This window comes from Cajanus cajan, chromosome 7 (genome assembly GCF_000230855.2).
Source record: "Cajanus cajan strain Asha chromosome 7, NIPB_CcT2T_4, whole genome shotgun sequence".
Lineage (NCBI taxonomy): Eukaryota > Viridiplantae > Streptophyta > Magnoliopsida > Fabales > Fabaceae > Cajanus > Cajanus cajan.
Window position 1 is genome coordinate 14,381,865 of NC_138523.1, and position 26,219 is coordinate 14,408,083.

At 29.9% G+C, this 26,219-nt stretch overlaps 4 protein-coding genes across 4 annotated transcripts; all 4 read left to right on the forward strand.

Annotated features, from left to right (window-relative positions):
• Positions 1-121: 121 nt before the first annotated feature.
• LOC109795556 (casparian strip membrane protein 2) lies at positions 122-2,695 on the forward strand. Its single transcript, XM_020355098.3, has 3 exons — positions 122-1,474; positions 1,723-1,846; positions 2,328-2,695. The coding sequence occupies exons 1-3, from the start codon at positions 1,230-1,232 to the stop codon at positions 2,541-2,543; spliced, it is 585 nt and encodes a 194-aa protein (XP_020210687.1). The 5' UTR covers positions 122-1,229; the 3' UTR covers positions 2,544-2,695.
• Positions 2,696-6,788: 4,093 nt separating this feature from the next.
• Positions 6,789-7,918, forward strand: LOC109795579 (casparian strip membrane protein 2). Its single transcript, XM_020355129.3, has 3 exons — positions 6,789-7,108; positions 7,198-7,321; positions 7,530-7,918. The coding sequence occupies exons 1-3, from the start codon at positions 6,864-6,866 to the stop codon at positions 7,740-7,742; spliced, it is 582 nt and encodes a 193-aa protein (XP_020210718.2). The 5' UTR covers positions 6,789-6,863; the 3' UTR covers positions 7,743-7,918.
• Positions 7,919-16,374: 8,456 nt separating this feature from the next.
• LOC109795545 (casparian strip membrane protein 1) lies at positions 16,375-17,463 on the forward strand. Its single transcript, XM_020355084.3, has 3 exons — positions 16,375-16,700; positions 16,788-16,911; positions 17,012-17,463. The coding sequence occupies exons 1-3, from the start codon at positions 16,456-16,458 to the stop codon at positions 17,225-17,227; spliced, it is 585 nt and encodes a 194-aa protein (XP_020210673.1). The 5' UTR covers positions 16,375-16,455; the 3' UTR covers positions 17,228-17,463.
• A 1,983-nt stretch (positions 17,464-19,446) lies between these two features.
• Positions 19,447-22,712, forward strand: LOC109795325 (casparian strip membrane protein 1). Its single transcript, XM_020354782.3, has 3 exons — positions 19,447-19,826; positions 20,999-21,122; positions 22,147-22,712. The coding sequence occupies exons 1-3, from the start codon at positions 19,582-19,584 to the stop codon at positions 22,360-22,362; spliced, it is 585 nt and encodes a 194-aa protein (XP_020210371.1). The 5' UTR covers positions 19,447-19,581; the 3' UTR covers positions 22,363-22,712.
• Positions 22,713-26,219: the final 3,507 nt, after the last annotated feature.

Sequence of the window (26,219 nt, forward strand, 5' to 3'; positions counted from 1 at the left end):
ACTTTTATTACATATATGGCGAGATTCATCATTGATTGCCTTCGCCGTATGGTTTGGTGCCAAGGAAATTGTGACTAGTGAAGTTATCATGTGGAGTCAACAAATCCAACAATAGGCTTGGCTCCTGTTGAAAAGAATCTTAAAATACTACCCATTGAATGTATATATAAAGCTTTAAATAATTTTGATACTAACATAATCTTTGAATTATAACAAATGAATAAGATTATTTATTGGTGTATAAAGGTTGCCCTATCTATACTTTTTGGACAATTAATGAATAACAGGATGAGTACTTCGTCATACAAGAAACATGGAATGGGAAACAAACAATGCAATGTAGCATTAATGGACATGAATTAGGTATGGTTGACTGGACTATTAATTATATGGTTTAATGGATTAGAGAGACTGCATGGTTTGGTTGACTGATTAATTAATTAAAGAGGTTTGTTATTAGTCATAGTAGTAGATTAGATTCTGAACTGAAATTAGTAACCATGAACTCTTGTTTCATACCTTTTTCATTATACCATTCAACTTTAACTTTTGTGGTCATATCAACAAGGGGACGGTCTTCTTCAACCACTGTTACACATGCAATTTTTATTGAAGAAATTCTACATCTATTAATAATATCCATAAGAAATAAGAAAAATGTTGGCAATATGTTTTTCAATACACTACTTCGAATAAATTAATAATAATAATAATAATAATTGAAATTCATCAGAAATCGTTAAATAAAGAGAAAATAAATTAAATGAATCTTTCTAATACATATTTGTTCTATATTGACAAAGGTTGATTTAATTAATAAAAAACAAATTCATATATAATAAGAATGTGAATTTAATTCTCGCTGTTGATATAAAAATTTTACTAGTAGATAATTTGTTAAGATTCTTATAAATGTTCATTAAGATTTAAAATCTGTTGTCACCTAATTAATCTCTAGAATTCAATTCACCTGAACTATTCTATACCTAAAATAAAAAAAAAGAAATATTTGTTTTTTATAAAGAAAAAGTAACTAATGGAAATGGTTTCATAACAACTCAACTTGACTTCGTTTCTCTTTCTCTAGTTTATTACAAATATTGCTGATTCACATTACCATTCTATCGTTCTATACAAGCTTCAAAAATCAACACATTTGCATATTCATATTACAGTCTCATTTTCACATATCCTTAAAATATAAGCTTCTCTTGTTTTCAAAGCCAAAAATGTCAACCACCATTGATGTCCCAGAATCAAGCAATGTTTCTAAAGGAAAAGCAGTTTTAGTTGCAACCCCGAGGCCAGGAGGGTGGAAGAAAGGGGTAGCCATAATGGATTTCATTCTAAGGTTAGGTGCAGTAGCAGCGGCTCTTGCTGCTGCTGCCACTATGGGAACTAGTGATCAAACGCTCCCTTTCTTCACTCAGTTCTTTCAGTTTGAAGCTAGTTATGATAGCTTCACTACTTTCCAGTATGTCACCTTCAAAACTCTATTTTCTATGTCTTTCCAAAACATCAACGTTTGCAATCTTGTTTGAGTTCAATTTCTATGTATTGTCAATCATAAATTATGGTACTTTATGACTTTAAAAATAATTGTTATAAAAGTTAACATACATAACAAATTATGATTGGATCGTGACATGAATGTGTATAAACTATTTGATCATCTTATTGACATCGAAATGAGGAACCCAATTAATGCTTAAAAAAATGCAGGTTTTTCGTTATTACAATGGCTTTGGTGGGTGGCTACCTGGTGCTATCCCTACCTTTCTCTGTTGTAGCCATTATACGCCCCCATGCAGCTGGACCAAGACTTTTCTTGATTATCTTAGACACCGTAAGCTCTTTCATACTTGCATATTACTTCATTCAATAACCCTATGTCTTTGGTACATGCATATTGCATGGCATGTCTCTTTACCATTTATAAGAACCATATCCAGGGGCTTGGATTCAATACAAGAGTTATCAGAAAATTGAAGAGATGCAAATCACACTAATTAAGTTGATAATACACATCATAGAACTCAAATAATGGAGAGTAGTTCTATGAAGTAACTCATTGAATTGATTGAAATGATAAAAGATACAATAAAACTATAAATCTGATTGTATACAGGTTAAAAATGTTTTTGAGAGCTTCTTATCTTTATTTTCAGTAGATAAACTCTTAGAAGCTATTGCAAGCTTATGACAGTTAACCACTATTCTTAACAAACTAATATTTCTAACAAACTAATTAACTACTCTAACAAGAGTTAAAAACATGTTGATACAACGTTGGCTTAAGGTTTCTGTGTATGTTGGAGAAATTGTAGGTGTTTCTCACTCTGGCCACTGCCAGTGCTGCATCTGCTGCTGCAATAGTATACTTAGCACACAATGGGAACCAGGATTCAAACTGGCTAGCCATCTGCAACCAATTTGGGGACTTTTGTGCACAGACAAGTTCAGCAGTGGTGGCATCCTTCGTCGCTGTGGTTGTCTTAGTGTTGTTGGTTGTCATGTCTGCTTTGGCTCTTGGGAAACGTTGAGAATTAACATGCATGCTTGTGCCTTAGGGCTTCACTTATGTGTATTATTAATCCTCATTTTGAGGTTTCCATTAAGTTAATGGATCGTGTCCTATAATTGATTTGGGAAGATGTTGCAATGAAATATTTAAATATAATTTACATTTATGGCACGTGTATAGTATGAGTCAGTATGTTTAATTTGTAAGTTTTTTTTTTTTAATGATCAATTTGTGGCCGGAGGAAAAAAAAAAGAGTCCTTTCTAATTAACAAATAAGATATAAATTTAACTTTGAGTTCATTAAGGGCATTTCTCACAAAGAACTTATTGTTGGAATACAAATAAGTTCCACATCAATAAAATAAGAGAAGAAATAATAACTTACAAACATATTCTAATGATTGAAAGGTCTTTTAGATAATAACCAAAAGCAAATTAAATCGTTAGAGCTTAAGTCCTGTGAAGTTGTGTGTATAACCTTATGACAATAACCCTTATAAAAATATCTCCTCAGACAAATACCATAAAATAACTCTATCACTTACATGAGTTCTTTTATTTCATTTTTAATAATATATTTCATGCTTTCTTGTAATATCATATCATCTTTCATATTACTCAATCATATTATCAAGAGACTTACTAAAATTTCTTTAAGTACCTCACGATATACTTTAATATTCTTTTCTATTTTATTGTATTCCTCTTAATTTCTAGTTTGAATGTCAATTGTTAAATAATAAATTCATTATATTTTAATTAAATGAAATTAACTTTAAAATTTAAAAATACATAAACAATAATGAAAATTAAAATTAAAAACTTTTAAAATACATAAAGAAACACAAAATAATATATTATTAAATTAGAATTTCATTTTGATAATTTTTCTGTCTAAAACATGCTCCATTAGGTTTATTTGAAGATGACTTCAAAAGGGGCAAACTTATAGGACACTATGACTTCAAAAGGACTCCTCGTGCTTCCTCATTATAATCCCTATATATATATATATATATATAATACAGTCGAATCTAAAAAAAATATTAGGTTAGCTCTAAATCCTAACTTTTTACAAATTTACTCTTAATTGGATTTAACACGATTGTAAATATGAGAAAAGACAAGACAATAATCTAAATATGCCTCTAAAAAGTAAGTAAATATCGGAAAACTAAAGTAGTAATAAACTTGAATTTCGCAACATCAACTTGAATTTAGTTAGAAGACATATAGTAATAACAACCTAAATTTGAAATATAATTTTTCTTATTAGAGGAATTAATTTTATAAATAAAATAAAAATAATATATAACAATTAACATATGTATACTTTGAACACTAAAATCTTAAATAAATAAATTGTTACCAACTATATTGACTCGTTAAAATCTATGTTGGGCACAACTGAGTAGTTAAGCAGGTTGGTCCTTGCCTAGCCCATCCTCATATTTTTGGTCAATCCACTTTGGAATAAAAAAAAAAAAGGAGCAATTAAAAATTAAATTCTGGTCATTAAAATGATCATAATAATTGTGACTAAAAAATTTAGTTTTCCTAGTCATGTAGTGGTTTTCATTGGTATTTAATATAAGTATCGGTAATACTTTTATTGATCTTTATATGTTGTTCATTAGCTAATTGCCGGTGTTAAATTTAGTAGCCATTTATATGACGTCTAAAGTACATATTAATATAACTTAAAGCAAATTTTAGTATATTTCTCCTTTGTTTTTTTTACCATCTCCCTACTTTATGCTTTCCCCAATCTTTACTTTACGAGCCATAAACTATGCTATTTTAGAAAATGACGATTTAATAACGGTTTGGGCGTCAATATAATTGATATAATGGTTATTACTAATATTTTTTTTCATGAAAATAATTTACGGATAATCAAAAATTAATTTATGTTTATAAAATATAATTTATTTTAATTAAACATTATTTTAATACAAACGAGAATCAATATATTAAAATCCCTTATATACTAAATACAAATTATTATCTTGCACGAAAGTATTTTTAGAAATTATTTTTTGACGAAAGAGTTTATAAATGCTTTTTTAACTTCTTATCTAATTTAATTTTTTATTTATCATGATTATTTATGAATTAAATATTAATATCTTATATAAAATATTAATAAATAAAATAATTTGTATTATAATATAAATTATTTATTATAAATTTAAAATATAATTTATATATTTAAATATTTATTTATATAAAATTTAAATATAATTTATATATTCAAACATAATATTTATTTATATATAAATTATTATAAAATTTAATTATATATAATAAATATATCTATGAATCTGGTACAGCTGGGAGGCCCAAGCGCGTAACAAGAAAACCATTCAAATTCAAGGATTATACAATTTGAGGGAATTGGGCCTTAAAACTAGTAATAGGTCCGTTGGTTTTAGTAAGTTGAGTCCAACAATTTGAATTCGATTATAGAATTAATTTTTCCCTAAAATCAGTGCTCTAAGTCCTTCTTCTTATAGTGGCTGTATTGCATTTTGATGGTTATGGAATGAGTATCTTCTTAGCATTAACCTAGTGTAGTATTGTTTCTCTAGCAATACTCTATTAGAATCGCTTGATACTAATTTGCTACTACTAATAATTTTCAGTCTCATGGTTATTTTATCATGTAATTGTGTATGTATCTTGTAGATCTCGATTAATTAATTTTGTAAAATAGTTTTTTTTAATTGAATATGATATAACATGGTCAAAGAATACTAGGCATAGGGTGACACTGAATCCAATATCTTGTTATGGATTAGAGAGGCTACGTGGTTTGGTTGACGAGAATTAAATCACGAAATTTTAATTTGCTAATCACTTACATTAATGGGTTAGGGTGGCTTTAATTCATTAATCGAAAAGACTTTGTTAATTACTATAATAACAGGTCGGGTTGTAATTATAGTAAATATAGGATTTCTTGTTTATATTTTTTTCTTCCATTTTTTCGTTTATTATACTGTAGAAAATAATTCACAGATTAAATAATGTAATTAATATATTAATTTATACAATTTTTTTTAATATTTTAATAAAATATTTGTTATTATTTTCTCTTATTTACGATAAGCATGTAAATTATTTAAGAGTTATGCAGAAATAAATATATAAATAAAAATAGTGATAATATTTATTAAATTTTATATAGAATCATTTTTTAAAAGAGTTAATTACCTATACACTGCCAATATAAAGTTTTTTTTTACACTGGCAACCAATCATATCTTTTAATAGTACTATGTCAGTTACTTATTTAATGAAATAATAATAAAATAAGCAACTTTAAAAGATTTAATGAAATAATAATAAAATAAGCAACTTTAAAAGATATGATTGGTTGCCAGTATAAAAAACTTTATACCGGTAGTGTATGAATGATTAACTCTTTTTAAAAATGGATAAATAAATAAAGCTAAACCATTGCTTGATTATATATCATTCAAATTTGATTTAACAAATCCTATGTCCTTCGGTTTACGTACCCTACTTAATTAATTAATATATAATATATAACAAATCCTATTTTAATTAATATATAATGGTCACTGATGCTAACCATCAATTTGAAAACGTTGATTAAGAAATTAAAATGTAATAATTTTAATAAATAATGTAAACTTAGAGATTATTAATGTATTTTTATTATAATTCATTTAAATTTGTATTATAAAAAAATTATTGAAAATATAAGACTTAATATAAATTTTTAGACTTATACAAATGTTAACAGATATTAACTCTCTCTATAAATAACACATTTATAAAATCTTTAAAAACATCACATATAAATAATTAAAATGAACATAAATAATCAAATAAGATGGTTACATAATCTTTTAATGAATATATATGTAGCTAAAAATGATTATTATATGAATTAAAAAAATATTTTAAATTTAAATTTTTTCATAAATCAAAATTAAAACATAATTATTTTATATTGAGAAAAACATATTTAAGTCTTTTAAAATATAAATTCTTTATTAATTATTATTAAATCTTAACTATTGCTCATATTTGAAGAATCTCTCCATGAAAAACAAAATAACATTAAAAAAAGAAGATTAAATATATTTTTCCCTCTCAGGGCCTGACATCTCTATAGGAAAAGTTCTCTTAACAACTTCGCTAAGTTCGTTAGTTGGCATCCCTCATCCCACTAATCCTAACACCAATGACTCTTTCTAGTTTCTCCCTCTATAAATGTTTCAATCATCAACAAATTTTCATATTCATATTACACTCTCATTCACAGATATCCTTAAAACATAAGCTTCTCTTGTTTCCAAAGCCAAAAATGTCAACCACCATTGATGTCCCAGAGACAAGTAAAGTTCCTAAAGGAAAAGCAGTGTTAGGAGCACCTCCAAGGCCAGGAGGGTGGAAGAAAGGGGTAGCCATAATGGACTTCATTCTTAGGTTAGGTGCCATAGCAGCTGCTCTTGGTGCTGCTGCTACTATGGGAACCAGTGATCAAACACTCCCTTTCTTCACTCAGTTCTTTCAGTTTGAAGCTAGCTATGATAGCTTCACCACTTTCCAGTATGTCACCTTCAAAACTCTTTTTTCTATGCCTTCTCATATCATAACATTAATCTTGATTCACTGAAATGATAATTAACAAAATGCAGGTTTTTCGTTATTACAATGGCTTTGGTGGGTGGCTACCTAGTGCTATCCCTACCTTTCTCTGTTGTAGCCATCGTTCGCCCCCATGCAGTTGGACCAAGGCTTTTTCTCATCATCTTAGACACTGTAAGCTCTCTAAAATTCTGATTAATTTTAGATAAGCTTTTCATTTTTCATTGGAAAAAGTCTTTAACCCTAATTAGAACCAGCTTACATATTAAAAGCGCTTTTAAACTTGTATTCAACCATACTTACTATAATAATATTTCTTTTTCCTTAGTATATGATTTTTTAGTGAATGTTACTAGTTATAGAGTTTGTGTTGTGATTGCAGGTGTTTCTTACACTAGCTACTGCTAGTGGTGCTTCAGCTGCTTCCATAGTATACATGGCACACAATGGCGATCAGGACACGAACTGGTTAGCCATCTGCAACCAATTTGGAGACTTCTGTGCGCAGACCAGTTCAGCAGTGGTCTCATCCTTCGTTGCGGTGCTTCTCTTAGTATTGTTGATTGTCATGTCTGCTTTCGCTATTGGGAAATAAGCCTTCTAAATTAATTAAGTGTTATACTATTACGATTATATTATAGATGGTGCGTATGTTTATTAATTCTGTTTCCTAAGTCTTCCTCGGCTTGTGAGGTTTTACTTTCCTTCAAGTAATGGTATGCATGACGAATGGATTACTTGTATAAATTTGGTCAGATGTTTGAAGCTTGAGCCAATGTGTTTCACAGTGAAGTGCTTATTCTTCACTTTTCTATCTCCGGTACTTTTGTCAACTAAAAACTCTTGATCCAATTGTTTCATGGTGTGATATCGACATGTGATGAGAGTTAACATAAAAAAAAATGCAGAATATAATTATAGCTTTAGTTTTATAATTCTAAAAAGAAAAAAATGTAATTTTCAGAACTGGAAAGAGAGAAATAAGAAAGATAAAGAAAAAATATTGATAGAGATAATAAATGATTTAGTGACTCTCTCTCATTAAATCACTTATTAGATCGTCTGTCATTATTTCTAGATCTAGCTATGAAGTGTAAAACTTGTCATGAAAACATCTTTTCATATCAATCCAGGTAATGGTAGAATTAAGAGGTTTGAAATCCTATGGGTCATACGAGGGTATAAACCCCAGTTTCCCCCCAAGTGATTATTGGAAACCAATTAATTGGGTATGTTGCCGTTTCTCTAATCACTTAACTCTTTATCCTTGTACCTTGTTGTTAAATCCTTAATTTGTCACATTTTAACATTCTTTTAATCGCTAATTTGTCATGTTTTATGATGATATTTTTTAACAAATTTCACCTTTTTTTTTGCTAAGTGAGCAACAAACAATTGAGAAGATATAGAAGAGGGAATTGGTGCAGTTGAGGCCAAACCGGATGGAAAACTAGGCTAGCTAAAGCATTATGCACAATTATTCTTACTTAAATCACATCCTAGATTTGAAGAATGCTGACATATACAATTGTATTTACTGATATGTATGACCGTACTTCACTTGTGTACTATTCTAATTTTTATTTATAAATAGGAATTTAGAATACTTTTTTTATTATTATTTTTTTTTTTATCTTATATATCTCAGTTTATATTTCAAATTCCCTTTTTCTTTATTAGGGTCTTGGGAGGCAAACTTATCATATTAGAAAAAATTGGAGAAGACTAATCATTTGTTCAGTTCCAAATTGCAATGGAGTCATATGGAGAAGACATCATTATGTATATCCAAATCTAACCACCAATTTAATGAGGTAGTCGACCCCTCAAACCGTTCGTCCTTATAGAAATCTTACTCTTTGACCCCTTCTATTTCAATATGTATCGTGGGCCTCACAATGTCCCCAAGCTACCTCGAGATTTACAATGTAATTAATGTCATTTCGCCTATCTCCATCTGTAGACGAGCATCTGAAGAGATAGGTTGAGCCATCTCCAAGACTGGTGCATGGGAAGGGATTGTTTGGCATGTCCTCCTCACTGTCGACATAATTCGTCAACACAAAGTCAAGGTATTTGGAGGTCGTTGTAGTTACTAGAACAAAAATTGAGGTAACTTCAATGGTTGTCGAAACACCTATTGAAGTTAGTGCTTCAACTTGAGTGTTGGTAAGCTGCATGGTGCCCTTTTTATATAAGGTGGTTCCATGGTTGATCATTTAGATCTAATAAGTTACATGTGCCAAGAATGACCAAGAGGAAGTGAAAGGAACCTTAGAGTTTTGAAATTGGGGTTCATTAGGCATACCTGTTGATATTTTATGTTTTGTAATTCTGTTTTAATTGGCTAATAAGTATTGCTTTAGTGCAATGACGATTATAATTTTTGAATTATTTCTCTTTATGATCAATTATGTAATTGTTACCCTTAAAATGACTCCTCCTATTTTTGAATAAAATAACTACCTTTTCATATTCTCTTTTTCTCGATTATTATCAGTGGTATCAAGAGCTAGGTTAAGAAAAAGGCCGTAGTCCAAGAGTGTAAAAAAAAAAAAAGAGAAGAGAACAATTATCCCACCAATGACTTCTGAAAATTTTGTGCAGCCAGCCATTCCACGTTTTGATGGTCACTACGACCATTGGAGCATGCTGATGTGGAATCTCTTGAGATCCAAGGAGTTCTGGCAGGTTGTTGCAGATGGTGTGGCAACACCAGGGGATGGTGTAGCTCTTACAGATGCCCAACAAAAGGAGCTTGATGTGATGAAATTGAAAGACTTGAAAGCCAAGAATTATTTGTTTCAAGCCATTGATCGATCTATCCTTGAAACTATTCTTTGTAAAGATACTTCCAAGGATATTTGGGATTCAATGAAAAAAAATATCAAGGCTCCTCGAGAGTTAAACGTGCTCAACTTCAAGCTTTGAGAAGAGACTTTGAAGTCCTTCAAATGAAGGAAGGTGAATCTGTAACCGACTATTGTTCAAGGACCATGGGTATTGCTAACAATATGTGATTTCATGGTGAAAAAATGAATGATATAGCCATTGTTAAAAAAATCCTACGCTCATTAACACCAAAGTTTGATTATGTGGTGTGCTCAATTGAAGAGTCAAATGATATAGATGATCTCTCCCTAGATGAGCTTCAAAGTTCTTTGTTGGTCCATGAACAAAAGATGAACAAAAGTTCAACAATGGAGGAACAAGCATTGAAAGCTTCTACCAATACTCCTTCATACAACTCTAGAGGAAGGGGTAGAGGTAGAGGTAGAGGACGAGGGCGTGGAGGTCGTGGAAATAGAGATTTCAGCAAGAACTCTAGAGGCAACAATGACCAATTTCAAGGCAATGATAGAGGGAGAGATCATAATAAATCAAAGGTAGAATGCTTTAGATGTCATAAATTTGGTCATTATGCTTCTGAATGTTATACTAGACTGCCTAATCTTAAAGAAAAGGGTGAAAGTTCAAATTTTATCGAGGAGAAAGAAGTAGAAACCTTGTTGATGGCAGTTGAAGATGCAAAAGACAGCGAGGCAGAAATTTGGTATGTTGATACTGGCTGTAGTAATCACATGAGTGGAAGTAAGTCCTCTTTCTCATATTTAAATGAAAATTTTCATTCTACCGTGAGCTTTGGTGATTGCTCTACTGTGAAAGTGATGGGAAAAGGTGATATAAAAATAAAAACCAAGAATGGTTTTGTAGAAACAATTTCTAATGTGCTTTATGTCCCTGACTTGAAAAGCAACTTATTAAGTGCTGGTCAATTACAAGAAAAAGGTTATGAAATTTTTATTAGCAAAGGTTCTTGTGAAATTATTGATCCTGTTCGAGGTGCTATTGCAGTTGTAAACATGAGTTCAAACAGATTATTCCCGTTGAAAATTGAAAGCATTCAATCTGGTTTGTTGGCTAAAGCTACTGATTCTGATTGGTTGTGGCATTATCGTTATGGCCATTTGAGCTTTAGTGGACTGAAGACCCTTGAACAAAAAGACATGGTGACAGGCCTTCCACAAATTACTGTTCCTTCTCATGTCTGTGAAGAATGTGTTGTTAGCAAACAACATTGTTCTCAATTCCCTAATGGAAAATCATGGAGAGCAAAGAGTGTTTTGGAATTGGTCCATTCTGATATTTGAAAATCCTTCTTCTAATGGAGGTAAAAAATACTTAATTACTTTCACTGATGATTTTTCTAGAAAAACTTGGGTCTATTTTTTGCAGGAAAAATTTGAAGCTCTCTCTTCATTCAAAAGCTTCAAAGCTCGAGTGGAAACTGAATCGGGAAAGACTATTAAGTCTCTTCGAACAGACCGTGGTGGAGAGTATTGTTCAGATGAATTTTCTATTTTTTGTGAAAAACACGGAATCCGGAAGGAGTTAACAATAGCGTATACACCACAACAAAATGGTGTCTCGGAGAGGAAAAATAGAACCATTCTCAACATGGTACGGAGCCTCTTGACTAAGAGTGGTGTTTCAAAAGATTTTTGGCCTGAAGCTGTTAACTGGAGCGTTGACATTCTAAATAGAAGTCCCACATTTGCTGTGAAGAATATGACACCAGAGGAGGCATGGAGTGGGAGAAAACCAACTGTGGACCATTTTAGGATTTTTGGGTGCATTTCTTATGCTCATATTCCTGACAAGAAAAGATCAAAGCTTGATGACAAAGGTGAAAAATGTATCTTTCTTGGTGTTAGTGATCAATCAAAAGCATATAAATTGTATAATCCTATCACTAAAAAGATCATTATTAGTTGTGATGTTGTTTTCAATGAAGAAAGATTTTGGGAAAATGACATAGATGAAACAAAACAAATAATTGCAAACTTTGATGGAGATAATGAAGATGAAGAGTCACAGCCAATGGAGCTAGAAGAACAACAAATTCCAACAGCCACGTCTGAAGAAGAAAGACCTCAACGTGCAAGGAGAAGGCCTACATGGATGTCTGATTTTGAGGTAACAGGTATTGAAGACCCTATTACTCATTTTGCTTTGTTTTCAGAAAGTGACCCTACAACCTTTGAAAATGCTGTTAAAGAAGAAAAATGGAGAATAGCGATGGATGATGAAATTGATTCCATTGAAAGAAATGATACTTGGGAGCTGTGTGATCTTCCAAATGGGCACAATACCATAGGAGTGAAATGGGTTTTCAAAACAAAACTAAAAGAAAATGGTGAAGTGGATAAGTACAAGGCACGTTTGGTGGCTAAAGGCTACAAGCAACAATATGGGGTTGATTACACAAAAGTTTTTTCACCAGTTGCAAGGAATGACACAATCAGGTTGGTAGTTGCATTAGCAGCACAAAATGCTTGGCCTATTTTTCAACTAGATGTAAAATCAGCATTTTTACATGGTTACTTGGAGGAACAGGTATTTATTGATCAACCCCCTGGCTATGTGAAAATAGGAAATGAGAACAAAGTTTACAAACTAAAAAAGGCTCTTTATGGGCTAAAACAAGCCCCTCGAGCTTGGTATAGTCGCATTGAGTCTTATTTCATAAAAGCTGGTTTTACAAAGTGTCCTTATGAGCATTCATTGTTTGTTAAATCTGGAGAAAAAGGAAAATTGCTTATAGCATGCTTGTACGTTGATGATCTTATGTTTACTGGAAATTGTACTGTCATGTTTGATGAATTCAAGAAGTCTATGATGAATGAATTTGAAATGACTGATCTTGGCATGATGCACTACTTTCTTGGCATAGAAATAGTGCAATCAGAAAGTGGAATTTTTCTTTCTCAAAAGAAATATGTGGGAGAAATTCTAAAAAGATTTCATATGCATGATTGTAATTCTGCAAACACTCCAGTTGAGTGTGGTTTTAAGTTATGCAAAGATCATGAAGAGAAAAAAATAAACAGTACACTTTACAAACAGATTGTGGGCAGCTTAATGTATCTAACTGCAACTAGACCAGATATAATGTATTCTGTAAGTTTGATTAGCAGGTACATGGAGAATCCTATAGAAATGCATTTACTTGCTGCTAAAAGAATCCTTCGTTACTTGCAAGGAACAAGAGAGTTTGGACTATTTTACAAGAAAGGTGAAAAGTCCAATCTATTGGGGTTCACTGATAGTGATTATGCAGGAGATCAAGATGATAGAAATAGTACTTCGGGGTGTGTTTTCATGCTTGGCATAGGCGCTATCTCTTGGTTCTCTAAAAAACAACCTATTGTTACTTTATCAAGTACAGAAGCAGAATTTGTTGCAGCAACTGCTTGTGCTTGTCAAGCCATATGGTTAAGGAGAATCCTTGAAGAGTTGAAATTCCAGCAACATGGGGCTACTAAGATATTTTGTGACAATAATTCAGCAATCAAACTTTCAAAGAATCCAGTACTATATGGAAGAAGCAAACACATTGATGTCAAGATTTATTTTCTAAGAGATCTGAGCAATGATGGAGCCATTAAATTGATTTATTGTCGGAGTGAAGATCAAGTTGCTAATATTTTCACCAAGGCACTCAAGAGAGAGTCATTCATGAAGCACAAAAGGTTTCTTGGGGTCTGCACGCTAAATTCTGTGAAGCCTTTAAACTGAATGTTAGCAAACATTAGTTTAAGGGAGGGTCTGTTGATATTTTATGTTTTGTAACTCTGTTTTAATTAGCTAATAAGTATTGCTTTAGTGCTATGACGGTTATAATTTTTGAATTATTTCTCTTTATGATGAATTATGTAATTGTTACCCTTAAAAGGACTCTTCCTATTTTTGAATAAAATAACTACCTTTTCATATTCTCTTTTTCTCGATTATTATCAATACCAAAAATATGTTGGTGCAAAATGTGATTAGCCATTGTGTCAGCTAACACCTATTAATTAATTTCCAAATTGGGCGATTGACTAAGAAGGGACTTTGTTCCTTGCTTAGGTTCTTGATCAATCTCAAAGAGCTATCAGATAGTTGTAAATCGATGTTTTATGATCTTTTTAGTTTTAGTGAAATACAATAAAGGAAAACTTGTAAAAATGCTATAAAGAAAGTTGTAAACAATCGAATAAAATTGGCTTAAATTTAAATGAAAGATGTAAAATTGAACAAGAAAATAAATTAGACTAATCTTGATCGTGAACGTATATTACAATGTTATCTCCAATATTTAAACGACCTATCGCGATTAGAATTGTTTGTTTGTTTCTAAATGACCCACTTCCCTATATTTTAAGGGAAAAATAAGGGTTATATATGTTTTCATTCTCTTTCACTTTGCACTCTTAAGGGTTCCATCTTGTCACATTCCTTACTAGCCTTTCAATCGAAAGTTATTAACCTTTCAACTAATACTTTTCTACATATAGAATCAATTATATTAGTCGTCTTCTCTTCTATAGTCATTTTTAAATGACTACTTGTGATTGTCAGCTACTCTCAGTTGTCTTCTTTAATAGCTTATGTAGAATGGCCATGTCAACTAGATATTTTTTGTGTCAAAATATATAATATATTAACAAATTAAGTATATATACTACAATAAATGTTACATATAGTGACATATAACAAGTGTCACTATAAGTATAATATATGTAAGTATATATCTATTTAACATATAGTTACATATAATTTTAGTGTTGATTTTGAATTAGATTTAACAATATATTTTGTATGTCACTATAGCTTATACTCACATTTTTTAACAATATACCAACATATATTATATTTATTGTGTAGGTAAAAGTAGTTTTTAGTGATACATATTCTGTCACTATAGGATGTGTGTAAGTAAAAGTAGTTTTTAATAACACATATTATGTCACTATAGGATGTGTGTTACTATATGACAATTTCCTTGTAATGTATATATATATATATATATATATATATATATATATATATATATATATATATATATATATATACTATTAATTAAGAAAATATATCTATAACATGACAACTTTGGAAATAGAACCATAACTCCCATAAAAACATTAAGAAATAGATAATAAAAGTATTAAATTAGCATAAACATCAAACACAAATTAAAAGGTATATACAAATAAGAAACATAATTTAAAGTGCAATATAACTTTTGACATGAGTACAATATTATATGGTATAAATACGAGAATAATTTAGAGAAAATACAACTAAAATTTATTTTGAATGAACTAGAAGTAACTCCCTATTGTTTCAACGTCAACAAGATTTTCCAATTTAAAGTGCTTTTAATTAATTAGTAACCGACGTCGTATAAATTTAAGTCAAATCATGTTTAACTTAACTCAATGCTTCACTATGATTTCACGGAAAACAAAAAAATACGCTATTAATTTCTGGCTATTGTCATCCGAAGAAATTAGACCTGGGGTGACAAGAAGATAAAACTTAAATCCATCGAGTTAGTTTGTAGATGGTCCTAAATTTGAACTTCCACCTATGTAATTTCTATTGATTAAAAACAAGATGAAGTTATTTAATAAAATTAATCATATTACATTTTCAAAAATAATAATAAATAACATCCATTACTATGTGTTGTAAATTTTGAAATAATAATTGCCATATCATTACATAATATCGAAAATTTGATCTATATTTTTATTATATTTTTAGTTTCTATATTTTTTTTCTTTAACTTTCCAGTTATGAAAATATGTGGTATGTTCCTCTATCTATCCACTTTTCTTAATCGTCTTAGTAATAGGCAAGATGGTTTTTTTAAGATTAAAAGCAAATATTTCCATCATTACATGATTAAAAACATATTAAATTAAACCCCAAATTTTATCTTTTCTAACATTGCACCGGCGAATTATAGAGGCTATGCGGTTTGGTTGTACTTATATTATAGTAACGTGTTACGCATCAAAAAAAATACTATTATAGTAACGTATTATCTTGTTTCATAGCTTTTATCTTCGTCGCATCAATATTTGATGCTAAGACCTAAGAGAACAAAAGTCCACTGCTTGACCTCACGAAAATTTGATATAACAAATCCACAAACCATACCCTCCAGAACTTGGGACGACAACCATTGTTATCCCTTTAATCAAAAAGTAAATAGCTAAGAAAATAATTAATTAATATTAATTTCTCTCAACCTATCTCTACTTGCTTTGCAATAATTAAAAAAGGTAACTATATATGAAGTGGAATGGTTTTTTATAACAACTCCGCATGCATGCCTTAACCTTTATCTGAACGTTGACCATTCTCTCTCTATATAAGCTACTACCATGCATCAAGCCATTTGCATCACTGAGTCTCATACTTGATCAAATTTCAGTTAACACAATCTTAGCTTCTCTCAAGTTTCAAAGCCAAAAATGTCAACCACCGTTGATGTTCCAGAATCAAGCAATGTGGCCAAAGGAAAAGCAGTGTTAGTAGCACCTCCAAGGCCAGGAGGGTGGAAGAAAGGGGTAGCCATAATGGACTTCATTCTAAGGTTAGGTGCCATAGCAGCATCTCTTGGTGCTGCTGCTACTATGGGAACCAGTGATCAAACACTCCCTTTTTTCACTCAGTTCTTTCAGTTTGAAGCTAGCTATGATAGCTTCACCACTTTCCAGTATGCCACCTTCAAAACTCTTTTTTCTATGCCTTTAATTTCCATAACATCAATCTCAATTCACTGAAAATGCTTAACAAAATGCAGGTTTTTCGTTATCACAATGGCACTCGTGGGTGGCTATTTGGTCCTGTCACTACCTTTCTCTATAGTATCCATCATTCGTCCCCATGCAATTGGACCAAGGCTTTTCCTCATCATCTTAGACACGGTAATTATGATGATTGATGCATTAATTATATTCAGTGACTCTTTATGATATTCTTCTACTTTGAATCAGAATTTTATTTGTTTGTTTATGAATATTGCAGGTTTTTCTGACTTTGGCCACTGCTAGTGGTGCTTCAGCTGCTGCCATCGTTTATTTGGCACACAACGGGAATCAAGACTCGAATTGGCTTGCCATCTGCAACCAATTTGGAGATTTTTGCGCGCAAACCAGTGGAGCAGTGGTCTCATCGTTCGTTGCTGTGGTTATCTTTGTGTTGCTCATTGTCATGTCTGCTTTGGCCCTTAGAAGACATTAGAATATTAAGATGCAATCATGCAGGGACCAAGTTTTACCTGCTTTAATTAATTATTGTTATATGTTTTGTACTCCTGAAATATACTTCTTTTGGTTGTGATGATGTTAATTCTTCCTTTCATGAATTGAAGTAATGATGTGTCAGATTGTTTGCAATGATTTGGGCAAATGTTATCGATAGAATATTACTTATGGCGTTCTAATGTTAGAAGTTTGAGCCTACATGTTCAATTTTTATGTGCCTGTATCTTCTCTACTTTTTACTACTTTATCCTGATCGAAAATAAAAGATATAAATAAATTTTTCCGAGGGTTTCTCTCCTCCTCGTAGCAAAACAAACGAAGAAAATAAAAAAAATGAACACATCCTATGGGAACGTACAACAATAATATTTATAAGAAAGTCATAGTGACGCTATAAATGACAAAATAATTAATAAAAAAAGATATGAGTAATTAGTGAATACTGTACTGATATAAAATAAAAACCCTTTTAAAAGTTAACAATAAACAAAAAAAAAAAAAAAATGAAAGTATATTCAATATGCATGCTAGAGGCGCGCAGAATTTGATCATTTTAATAAGAGAGTGACTAGAGTGTTAAATTATGATGCACGATATTGTAGTTACAATATTAAGATTTTGAAAGTCTGTACAATTGCATGATTGCAATTCCAAATATTAGATATATTATTCTTTTTTGTTTTTTTTTCTTCTGTTATTAATGTATTTTTTTATATCATAGTATTCAACAAAAAAATATTTTATGGATTCTGAAATCATACAAAACCAATTCCATATATCACAAGGATATAATAGCTAATTAGTCAACAAAAAGATATCAATAAATGCGTTACATATTTTTTCTATCATTATGTCTTTGTTCTTTTTCATTTGTTATTTAATGTGTACAAAAGATATAATTCATATTTTCATTTATTTACTTATTCATTTATTTAATTGAAGTTAGTGTTGATTTCCTATTTCCTATTATACATTATTTTTTTTCCAATAACTATTTCACTTATCAACTAATACATTTCTCTCTCAATCTTTTGGTGCAACATTTTTTATATACCATTAATTAGCACCACACGAATTCTTTACTTAACTAAAATTTATTAGAACACGGGAAATAATATAAGTCTTATATTTACTATATAATAAGTTTAATTTATAATTTTGTGAGTTCTAATAAATTTTGATTCATAATAAAATATGTGATACAAACAGTGAGTTGTTAGAATTTTTCTTGGAATTAAAAAATTGTAATTAAGGATAGAATCAAGACAAAGGTGTAATTGAAAAATGATAATTAATAATGTTATTTTAAATCTTAATTATAGATAAATAATAAAACTTTCCTTTAAAATTAGTGACAGATACATAAGAACATTTTATACGATGTTTTTTCTAGGTTGCATGGCTGAATTTCACTAGAATTAAAAAGTACCTAGCTGATTAGGTTAGCCCCTGCAGGTAGGAGAATTCTTTTGTTTTCTTTACAAGAAAAATAACACACTTTGATTTCATGTAATTATTATAGAAAGAGATAGTCAAACCACATGACAACAATTGTCATCACATATATATTCGTTGTCATCATATATATATATACTTACCAAACCATTAGAAAGAATTAAGCATATGACGTCTATACATATATATATATATATATATATATATATATATATATATATGCAATTTTTTTATACGCAAAAATTATATATATTAAAAAATCAGAACACTAAGAGTGCTCCAACCCATATACAAGATAAAATATCCCTCCTCAAACTGCCTCTGTACTGTAGAACCTAATGACAACTATTACCATTATTATCGCATATACACCAGATTAAAATCGCAAGAGAAAATAAAATATATAAGTCGATCGATTGATTAAATACAACATGCACCCTTCGACGATGTCATGAAAATTGTATATTTAAGGAAAGAGATCAGTCAAACCACGTGACAACCATTTCCATTAACATCATATATATAACCAAAAAGTAAGCTCAAAAAAGTTAAAGAAAGTTGATTAAGTAGTACCATGTATTATTCTGTTTGACCACATTTTTCTGGCTCTAACACCTCCCTTACGTAACCACCTTACAATCATAAAGTGAGTTAAATTAGTGATAACGACTCCCCTTAATTGCTTCCACTAAACTCATTTTATCTTTGACTTCAATTCCATCCTTCTGTGTATATAAGCTTCATCTAGCATCAAAGCTATTGCATCACAAAGTTTCCCTCTATATATATATCATCATATTATCTTGTACGTACTCTTCATATATAGAGAGCACCACTTAAACTATTACCAATCCTATCTCACTTTGAAAGCCAAAAATGTCGAGCATCATTGATGTCCCAGAATCAAGCAGATTAATTACCAAGGGAACAGTTCCAAGTGCCCCCGCAAGGCGAGGAGGATGGAAGAAAGGGATAGCTATAATGGACTTTATTCTCAGGCTAGGTGCCATTGCTTCTGCTCTTGGTGCTGCTGCCACCATGGCAACAAGCGATGAGACACTCCCTTTCTTCACTCAGTTCTTTCAGTTTGAGGCCAGCTATGATAGTTTTTCTACTTTCCAGTAAGTCACATATATAATTTCTCAAATAATTAAAATTTTACTTTGATAAACACAGTGACGAGTCCAGATACTCTAGATAGTGGAGACAATATTTATTTATATATTTATAATATTAAAAATTTTATATATAACTTTTAAAAATATAAATATATATTAACTATTTTTTACAAGCTCTTATATTTATGATTACAATTAAAGATAAAAATAAATTAGGTCAAACTAGATTATATTATAATTTAATAAGTTTGAACTTGATTTTTTTTATAAAAATTCTTATCCTAAGTTTAACTTATTTATCTATCATAGACATTTTTTAAATGATTGGTTAGAAATGCAATTTCAAAAACTTACTTTATAATAATTTAACACTAATAAAAATATAAAAATAAATATGTTAAATTTTATAAAAAATCAAGTTTAATTTATTTATGATATAAACGTGTTTTTAAATATCTAATATAAATTTTTAGATGATAACTTATTTTAAAATATATTTTATACTAAAAATTCTAAATAAAACATAAATCTTCCAATATTTTTTATTTTGATTTTTTAATTAACGTATATAATAAATAAAAAACACAAAAGATAAACATACATGCTACAAATTTTATTTTATCAAAAATTAATTTTTTTTTTTATATATTACATTATATATATGAGCATTAATATATATATATATATATATATATATATTATAATTAAACTTTTAATTTTTTTTGACAAATATCAAATAAATAAATATTTTTTTCAAATTTATATTTTATACATATGATAATTTAAATATATATATATATATATATATATTTTTAAATATATTATTTTTTAATAAAAGAATATATATGTATTAAATGATAGTGGGGCAAATACATCCTACTATATTATATGTGGTTCTGTCAATGGATAGACATACTTACTTAAAAAAATCTCTTAACATTAAAGATAAAATTTTTCTAAAGGATCATTAATAACTTTATCTAATTAAATATATATTATTGAATTTTAACTAATCATTAAATAAACAATTATGTTTCATATGATATTTTTTTAGCATGTTATTAAATTTTTATTGACAGTTTTGGGAGTGTCCATTTTGATGTATCAGGAAAAAAAAAATTTCTTTCATTGATTTTCAAAGCATTCACGTTATTAACATAAAACGATCGATGCAGGTTTTTTGTCATTGCTATGGCATTTGTTGGTGGCTACCTTGTCTTATCTCTACCTTTTTCTATAGTCACTATTATACGTCCCCATGCAGCAGGACCAAGACTTTTCCTCATTATACTAGACACTGTAAGCTCTCTTTAACATCCTTTTTCTTTTGACCCAAAAGACTAGCTAGCTATATACATATGGGATACAAAATTAGAGCCAAAGGAAAATTATATATGTATTCGGAGTAAGATAATTTTGATTCAGTTTAGCTAAACTTTTAACAAATATTTATAAAAGAAGAAAATAATTAAGATGGTAAAAATAAATTAATTTTTGTCTCTCATGTGTGTTAATTTATGCAAAATTAACTTACTGGAGAAAGTGAATAACTTGTATAAATTAACATATTCCCAAGTTAATTTTAATTTATATAAAAAGTTTATTTCATTTTTTTTCTATAAATAGATATTAAGAAATTTATCAGAACATAATTTTTACATAACTAAATAAGCCAGTCAAATTGAATGAGGGAGCAATTTGAAAAGTTTATCTGCACCTCTAGATTTGGATACTTCTACTAAATTTATTTATATTATTTTAATATATACATATTTTGCAAAAAAAAATTATCAAAATAATTTTCTTTTATAAAATCCGTACACTGATTAGAATTTATTACCTTATACTTATGCCTCATATCTTCTATCAATAGGTTAACATTAGTGCATGCGCTTTATCTTGGTCGTCTTTAATTTTATAAGATGTTATTAAGTTTTTTTTTAATAAAAAAGAAACTGAAAAAAAGGGTAAAAGATGGTTTTTATAAAGTTCATATTAAAATAAATTTTATAAATGATTACATTTACAATATTAAGAATTAGAATAAAATTACCAAATTTCTTTCCTAAAAAAAACACAAATGAAATATTATTCACTAAATAATTTGAATCATAACAAAAAATTATTTTTATTTATTGATAATTTATTTTAAAATATTAATATTTTAATTTATAAACAATTATGATAAATAAAAATTAAATTAAATAATAAATTAAAAATTTATAAAAAATTTCTTACTAAACAAAATTTCTTAAAAATATTTTGCATAAGATATATTTGTGTTTAATGGAAATGTATGGAGTTAAAATAACACTATTAACAGGTATTCATGACCCTAGCGACTTCAAGTGGTGCTGCAGCAGCTGCCATAGTATACATGGCACACAATGGCAATCAAGACGCAAATTGGCTTGCCATCTGCAACCAATTCGGTGATTTCTGCCAGCAGATTAGTGGAGCAGTCGTCGCATCGTTTGTTGCCGTTGTTCTCTTAGTTTTGCTCATTGTCATGTCTGCAGTGGCTCTCCCAAATCATTAGATAGCACATAGTTAATTACAGCTTTCATTTATCCTTCTATAATTCTATTTCAGTTTCAGCTGCATGTGTGTGGCTAAATTGCCAGGTTTTTTTTTTTTTTTTTTTCATTATTGTGGGGCAAATGCTGTGATTGTTTGTCTGCATTTTTCGGATGAGATATTTGACTTTTAATCCCAGTTTGCTTTTTCGGGTCTTTCGTATGATTAAGTTGTGTCTATGCATATGATTTCTTCCCCTGCTCATTTTTGAAATTTGAATGAGATTAAGTTGAATGAGAATTCAGGAATGTAAAGAACATTTGTTAGACAAAAACCATGTGAGAACATATATAACAGTTCCAAAGTGCTTGGAAAAGGTTGAATTTCCATTCGGTAAACTGACTATAAAAGGCTAACTTTCATTATACGTATGGAACCAACATAGTGAAGAATAAATGTGATCACTAGCTCCTGAATACATAATCCAAAAACTTCTTATGACTCTACTTAAATAAATTATATCTATGCAATGAAATAATTTAATTTCTAAAATGATTTTACTCTCTTCTAATTTTTATATATTTCAACATAAACATATATCTTATCACCACATATTTATATAATTTTAACAGTAGCAACTTTTAACTTAAGCAACTTAAGATTATAAACAATTTTCAACTTTAACAATTTAACCCATCATACAACTTAAGCAACTTATAATAATAGACAAGTTATAATAATAGGCAACTTACACCTTAAACAACTTAAATCATCATATATCAATATATAATGAGCTACATTTAACTTTTATTGTGGAGAAAAGAGAGACACTATAAGTGAGAGTTAAATAGTATAAATTAAAAAATTCCACTTTTTTGAAACAGTGAAGTAGTATCAAAAACCTTATTACAAGTGCAAACGAAAAGTCAAGAGAAAAGAATACATTATTTTTATACTAGTTCATTTCAAGCACCGAGATTATGTTCAATTTTTTTATCAACTTGATCAAGTTCTACTATCCTTTACAAAGATATAAATATTCTTTCACAAGTCACTTCTGACTCAATCTAAATATTCTTTGACTTGCCTCTTTAAGCAATTATCCAAGTTTTTTTTTAAATGAAGCCTCTTTATGCTTCAAAAATTAAGTATTCTTTCACAACAAAGTTTCTACAAGCTTCAATAACCAAGTATTCTTTACAACAAAGTCTTTTCAGGCTTCAAAAATAACACAAAGTTAAAGTTATGAAATCACTTGTTGTTTCGTTGTACTATCAAGACATGATATAACTAATTTAAGTATAAAGATCTTTACAGAAAGAGTGAATGGGCTTTAGAAAGACTGTTTTTTTATATATTATTTTTAGTTTTCAAGCTTCTTTAAATAAATGTTTAATAAAGATGACTATTGCAAATCCTTAATCAAGAAAGTTACTTATCACATTTTTGGTACTAAATGGAAGGAATCGTTGCATGTGTCAATTATGAATGACTTTTTTTTATGAGATTTCGCATGCTTCAAGCAATTTGTTTGTCCTTTATCTAATGTAAAGCATGTCTTCATTCCATTTTGAAGAGCATGTACCAAAGAAGTGTTAAGTCAGACGAAGACGGAAGCAATTCCCAGCAAGGTTTTGAATGAGACAAATATAATACATATTGTTATTACTAACAAGTGTTAGTGTTTCAGATATAAGTACAGGTAAACTGCTGAATAAAGAATATACATCCATACCAGAATCATGAGATATGAGTCAAGCATTGGATAAAGGTTGGGCAAACGAAGGGAATACATCAGACGAAGACACCGACACGAAGGACAAAAGCTAACAAGACATCAGATCATGGACGAGCACAAAACATCCTAGACGGAGTCAAAAAGCTTATGCAGCCGACCAGAAGGAGACTCAAACACACAGACAAAGATCAAGAATGCTGGACTGTGTCTGAAGAACACAATACAACAAACCACCTAGCATCCACACTCTTAGAAGAATATATGAAGTCATGAAAGTGTAAGGAGAAAGAAAAGACAAATGGACGGGCGTTTATTCACAGATCAAAGCAGCGTGTGTCAGAGAAAGTACAACTATCAGCCAGGAAAAGACAACACCTTTGGAGCAACAGTACTAAGAAAGTACAATAGACTTCAAGAAGTGCAGATTCAGCAAGCAAACATTTAATGCTAAGTCATAAGCATTAAATGTCACAACTCATGGAGATTGTACAAATAAGATGAAAGACTCAGATGATGAGAAATCAAGCATAAGAACGAAGACTACTATTATCAAAGTAAGGCACCGAGGTATCAGATGAAGCTTATATGGAATAATCAAGGCAAGACACGACTAGAGAAGTCGAGGCAGATAAAGCTAGGAAACCGAGCGTCAAGAGAAGAATAGATGGAACACAAGTATGCACCAGATGATCATTCAATACTCAAACAAAGAAACCTTTTACATAGTGTGATAGTTTCTAATAAGGCTCTTGACGAGGCAAGAAGGAAAGGAAGAGTTGTTTAGTCTTCAAAGTAGACTTTGAAAAGCTTATGACTAGGTAAGCTAGAATGTCCTACTCTATATGTTAAGCAGATTGGGATTTTACAATAAATGGTTAGAGTGGATTTTAGCATGTTTGGAAACAAGTTATATTTCCATACTTATCAACACCAACTCTATATAAGATTTTAGGCTACAAAAAGGATTAAGGCAAGATGACTTACTGAAGCCCTTCCTATTTAATGTGGTAGTAAAAGGCCTAATAGGTTTCATGAGGTATACAACTTCAAAGAAATTTTTTTGAAGGCTTTTTAATGGGAAATAAAAAAGAGGAAATCAACATACTACAGTATGCAAATGATACAATCTTTTTTGGTGCAACCCATCTTAAGAATGTCATTGTTAATAAAAGCATTATGAGGTGTTTTTAGGTGGCATCCAATTTAAAGGTTAATTTTCTAAAAGGTAGGTTTGGAGCGATAAGGATGGAACCCCACATCTTAGAGAGCTATGCACATCTATTGAACTGTAAATTACTCTCTCTTCCTTTCACGTGCCTCGAAGTTTGGATTGGCACCAATCTTAGAAAAGGAGTGACTTGGGAATCAATAATATGGAAAATTAGGAAGAAATTGTCGTTTTAGAAGCATAAGCTTTTGTCTATGGCTGGTAGAGTTTGTCTTATCAATTCGATGTTAACATCGTTAATTTTTACTATCTTTTTAAAATTCCAAAATAAGTGGTGTGGAAGATCATGACTATTCAAAATAAGGTTTTTGTAAGGATGTGAGGGGGAAAAACAAAAGATTTCTTGGGTAAGTTGGGAAATGATATGTAGGCCTAAAAATTATGGTGGTTTGGGAATTAAGGATATTATGGCTTTCAATGAAGCTTTCTTAGCAAATTGGTGATGGAATCTCTTTTAATAGAAGGAAAGTTTATGGAAGAAAGTGTTGGACTCTAAGTATAAGGGTTGGCATAACCTTAGTGGTGAAGCTATCAATAAATATTCTTCTATATGGTAGAGAGAACTTAAAAAGGTATGCGAGAGTGATAATCAGATGCAATGGTTTGATAAATTGGTGAATTGGAAACACTAGTGCAAAAATAGCTTTTAAGATCGGGGTTTTAAAATATATGATTAACATTTATCATCTTGTCATTTGTATGCGATTTGTGCTTCATTGAGAAAATATTTTGAACTATCTGGCTTTTCTGTAGGTTTTTTGTTCTGAGGTGCTCCCAAAACAAGTTAAACATACAAAAAAAAAATCACTACTTTTAAGATCGGTTACGCCGTAACCGATTTTAAAAGCAGACTTTTAAAATCGGTTATGCAACAACCGATCTTAAAAGTATTGACTTTTAAGATCGGTTAAAA

Coding starts and splice junctions, on each gene's coding strand:
- LOC109795325 (XM_020354782.3), top strand. CDS start 19,582: ATGTCGAGCATCATTGATGTCCCAGAATCAAGCAGATTAATTACCAAG. Junction 19,827..20,998: donor GATAGTTTTTCTACTTTCCA/GTAAGTCACATA, acceptor CGATCGATGCAG/GTTTTTTGTCATTGCTATGG. Junction 21,123..22,146: donor TCCTCATTATACTAGACACT/GTAAGCTCTCTT, acceptor CACTATTAACAG/GTATTCATGACCCTAGCGAC.
- LOC109795556 (XM_020355098.3), top strand. CDS start 1,230: ATGTCAACCACCATTGATGTCCCAGAATCAAGCAATGTTTCTAAAGGA. Junction 1,475..1,722: donor GATAGCTTCACTACTTTCCA/GTATGTCACCTT, acceptor AAAAAAATGCAG/GTTTTTCGTTATTACAATGG. Junction 1,847..2,327: donor TCTTGATTATCTTAGACACC/GTAAGCTCTTTC, acceptor GAGAAATTGTAG/GTGTTTCTCACTCTGGCCAC.
- LOC109795579 (XM_020355129.3), top strand. CDS start 6,864: ATGTCAACCACCATTGATGTCCCAGAGACAAGTAAAGTTCCTAAAGGA. Junction 7,109..7,197: donor GATAGCTTCACCACTTTCCA/GTATGTCACCTT, acceptor AACAAAATGCAG/GTTTTTCGTTATTACAATGG. Junction 7,322..7,529: donor TTCTCATCATCTTAGACACT/GTAAGCTCTCTA, acceptor TTGTGATTGCAG/GTGTTTCTTACACTAGCTAC.
- LOC109795545 (XM_020355084.3), top strand. CDS start 16,456: ATGTCAACCACCGTTGATGTTCCAGAATCAAGCAATGTGGCCAAAGGA. Junction 16,701..16,787: donor GATAGCTTCACCACTTTCCA/GTATGCCACCTT, acceptor AACAAAATGCAG/GTTTTTCGTTATCACAATGG. Junction 16,912..17,011: donor TCCTCATCATCTTAGACACG/GTAATTATGATG, acceptor TGAATATTGCAG/GTTTTTCTGACTTTGGCCAC.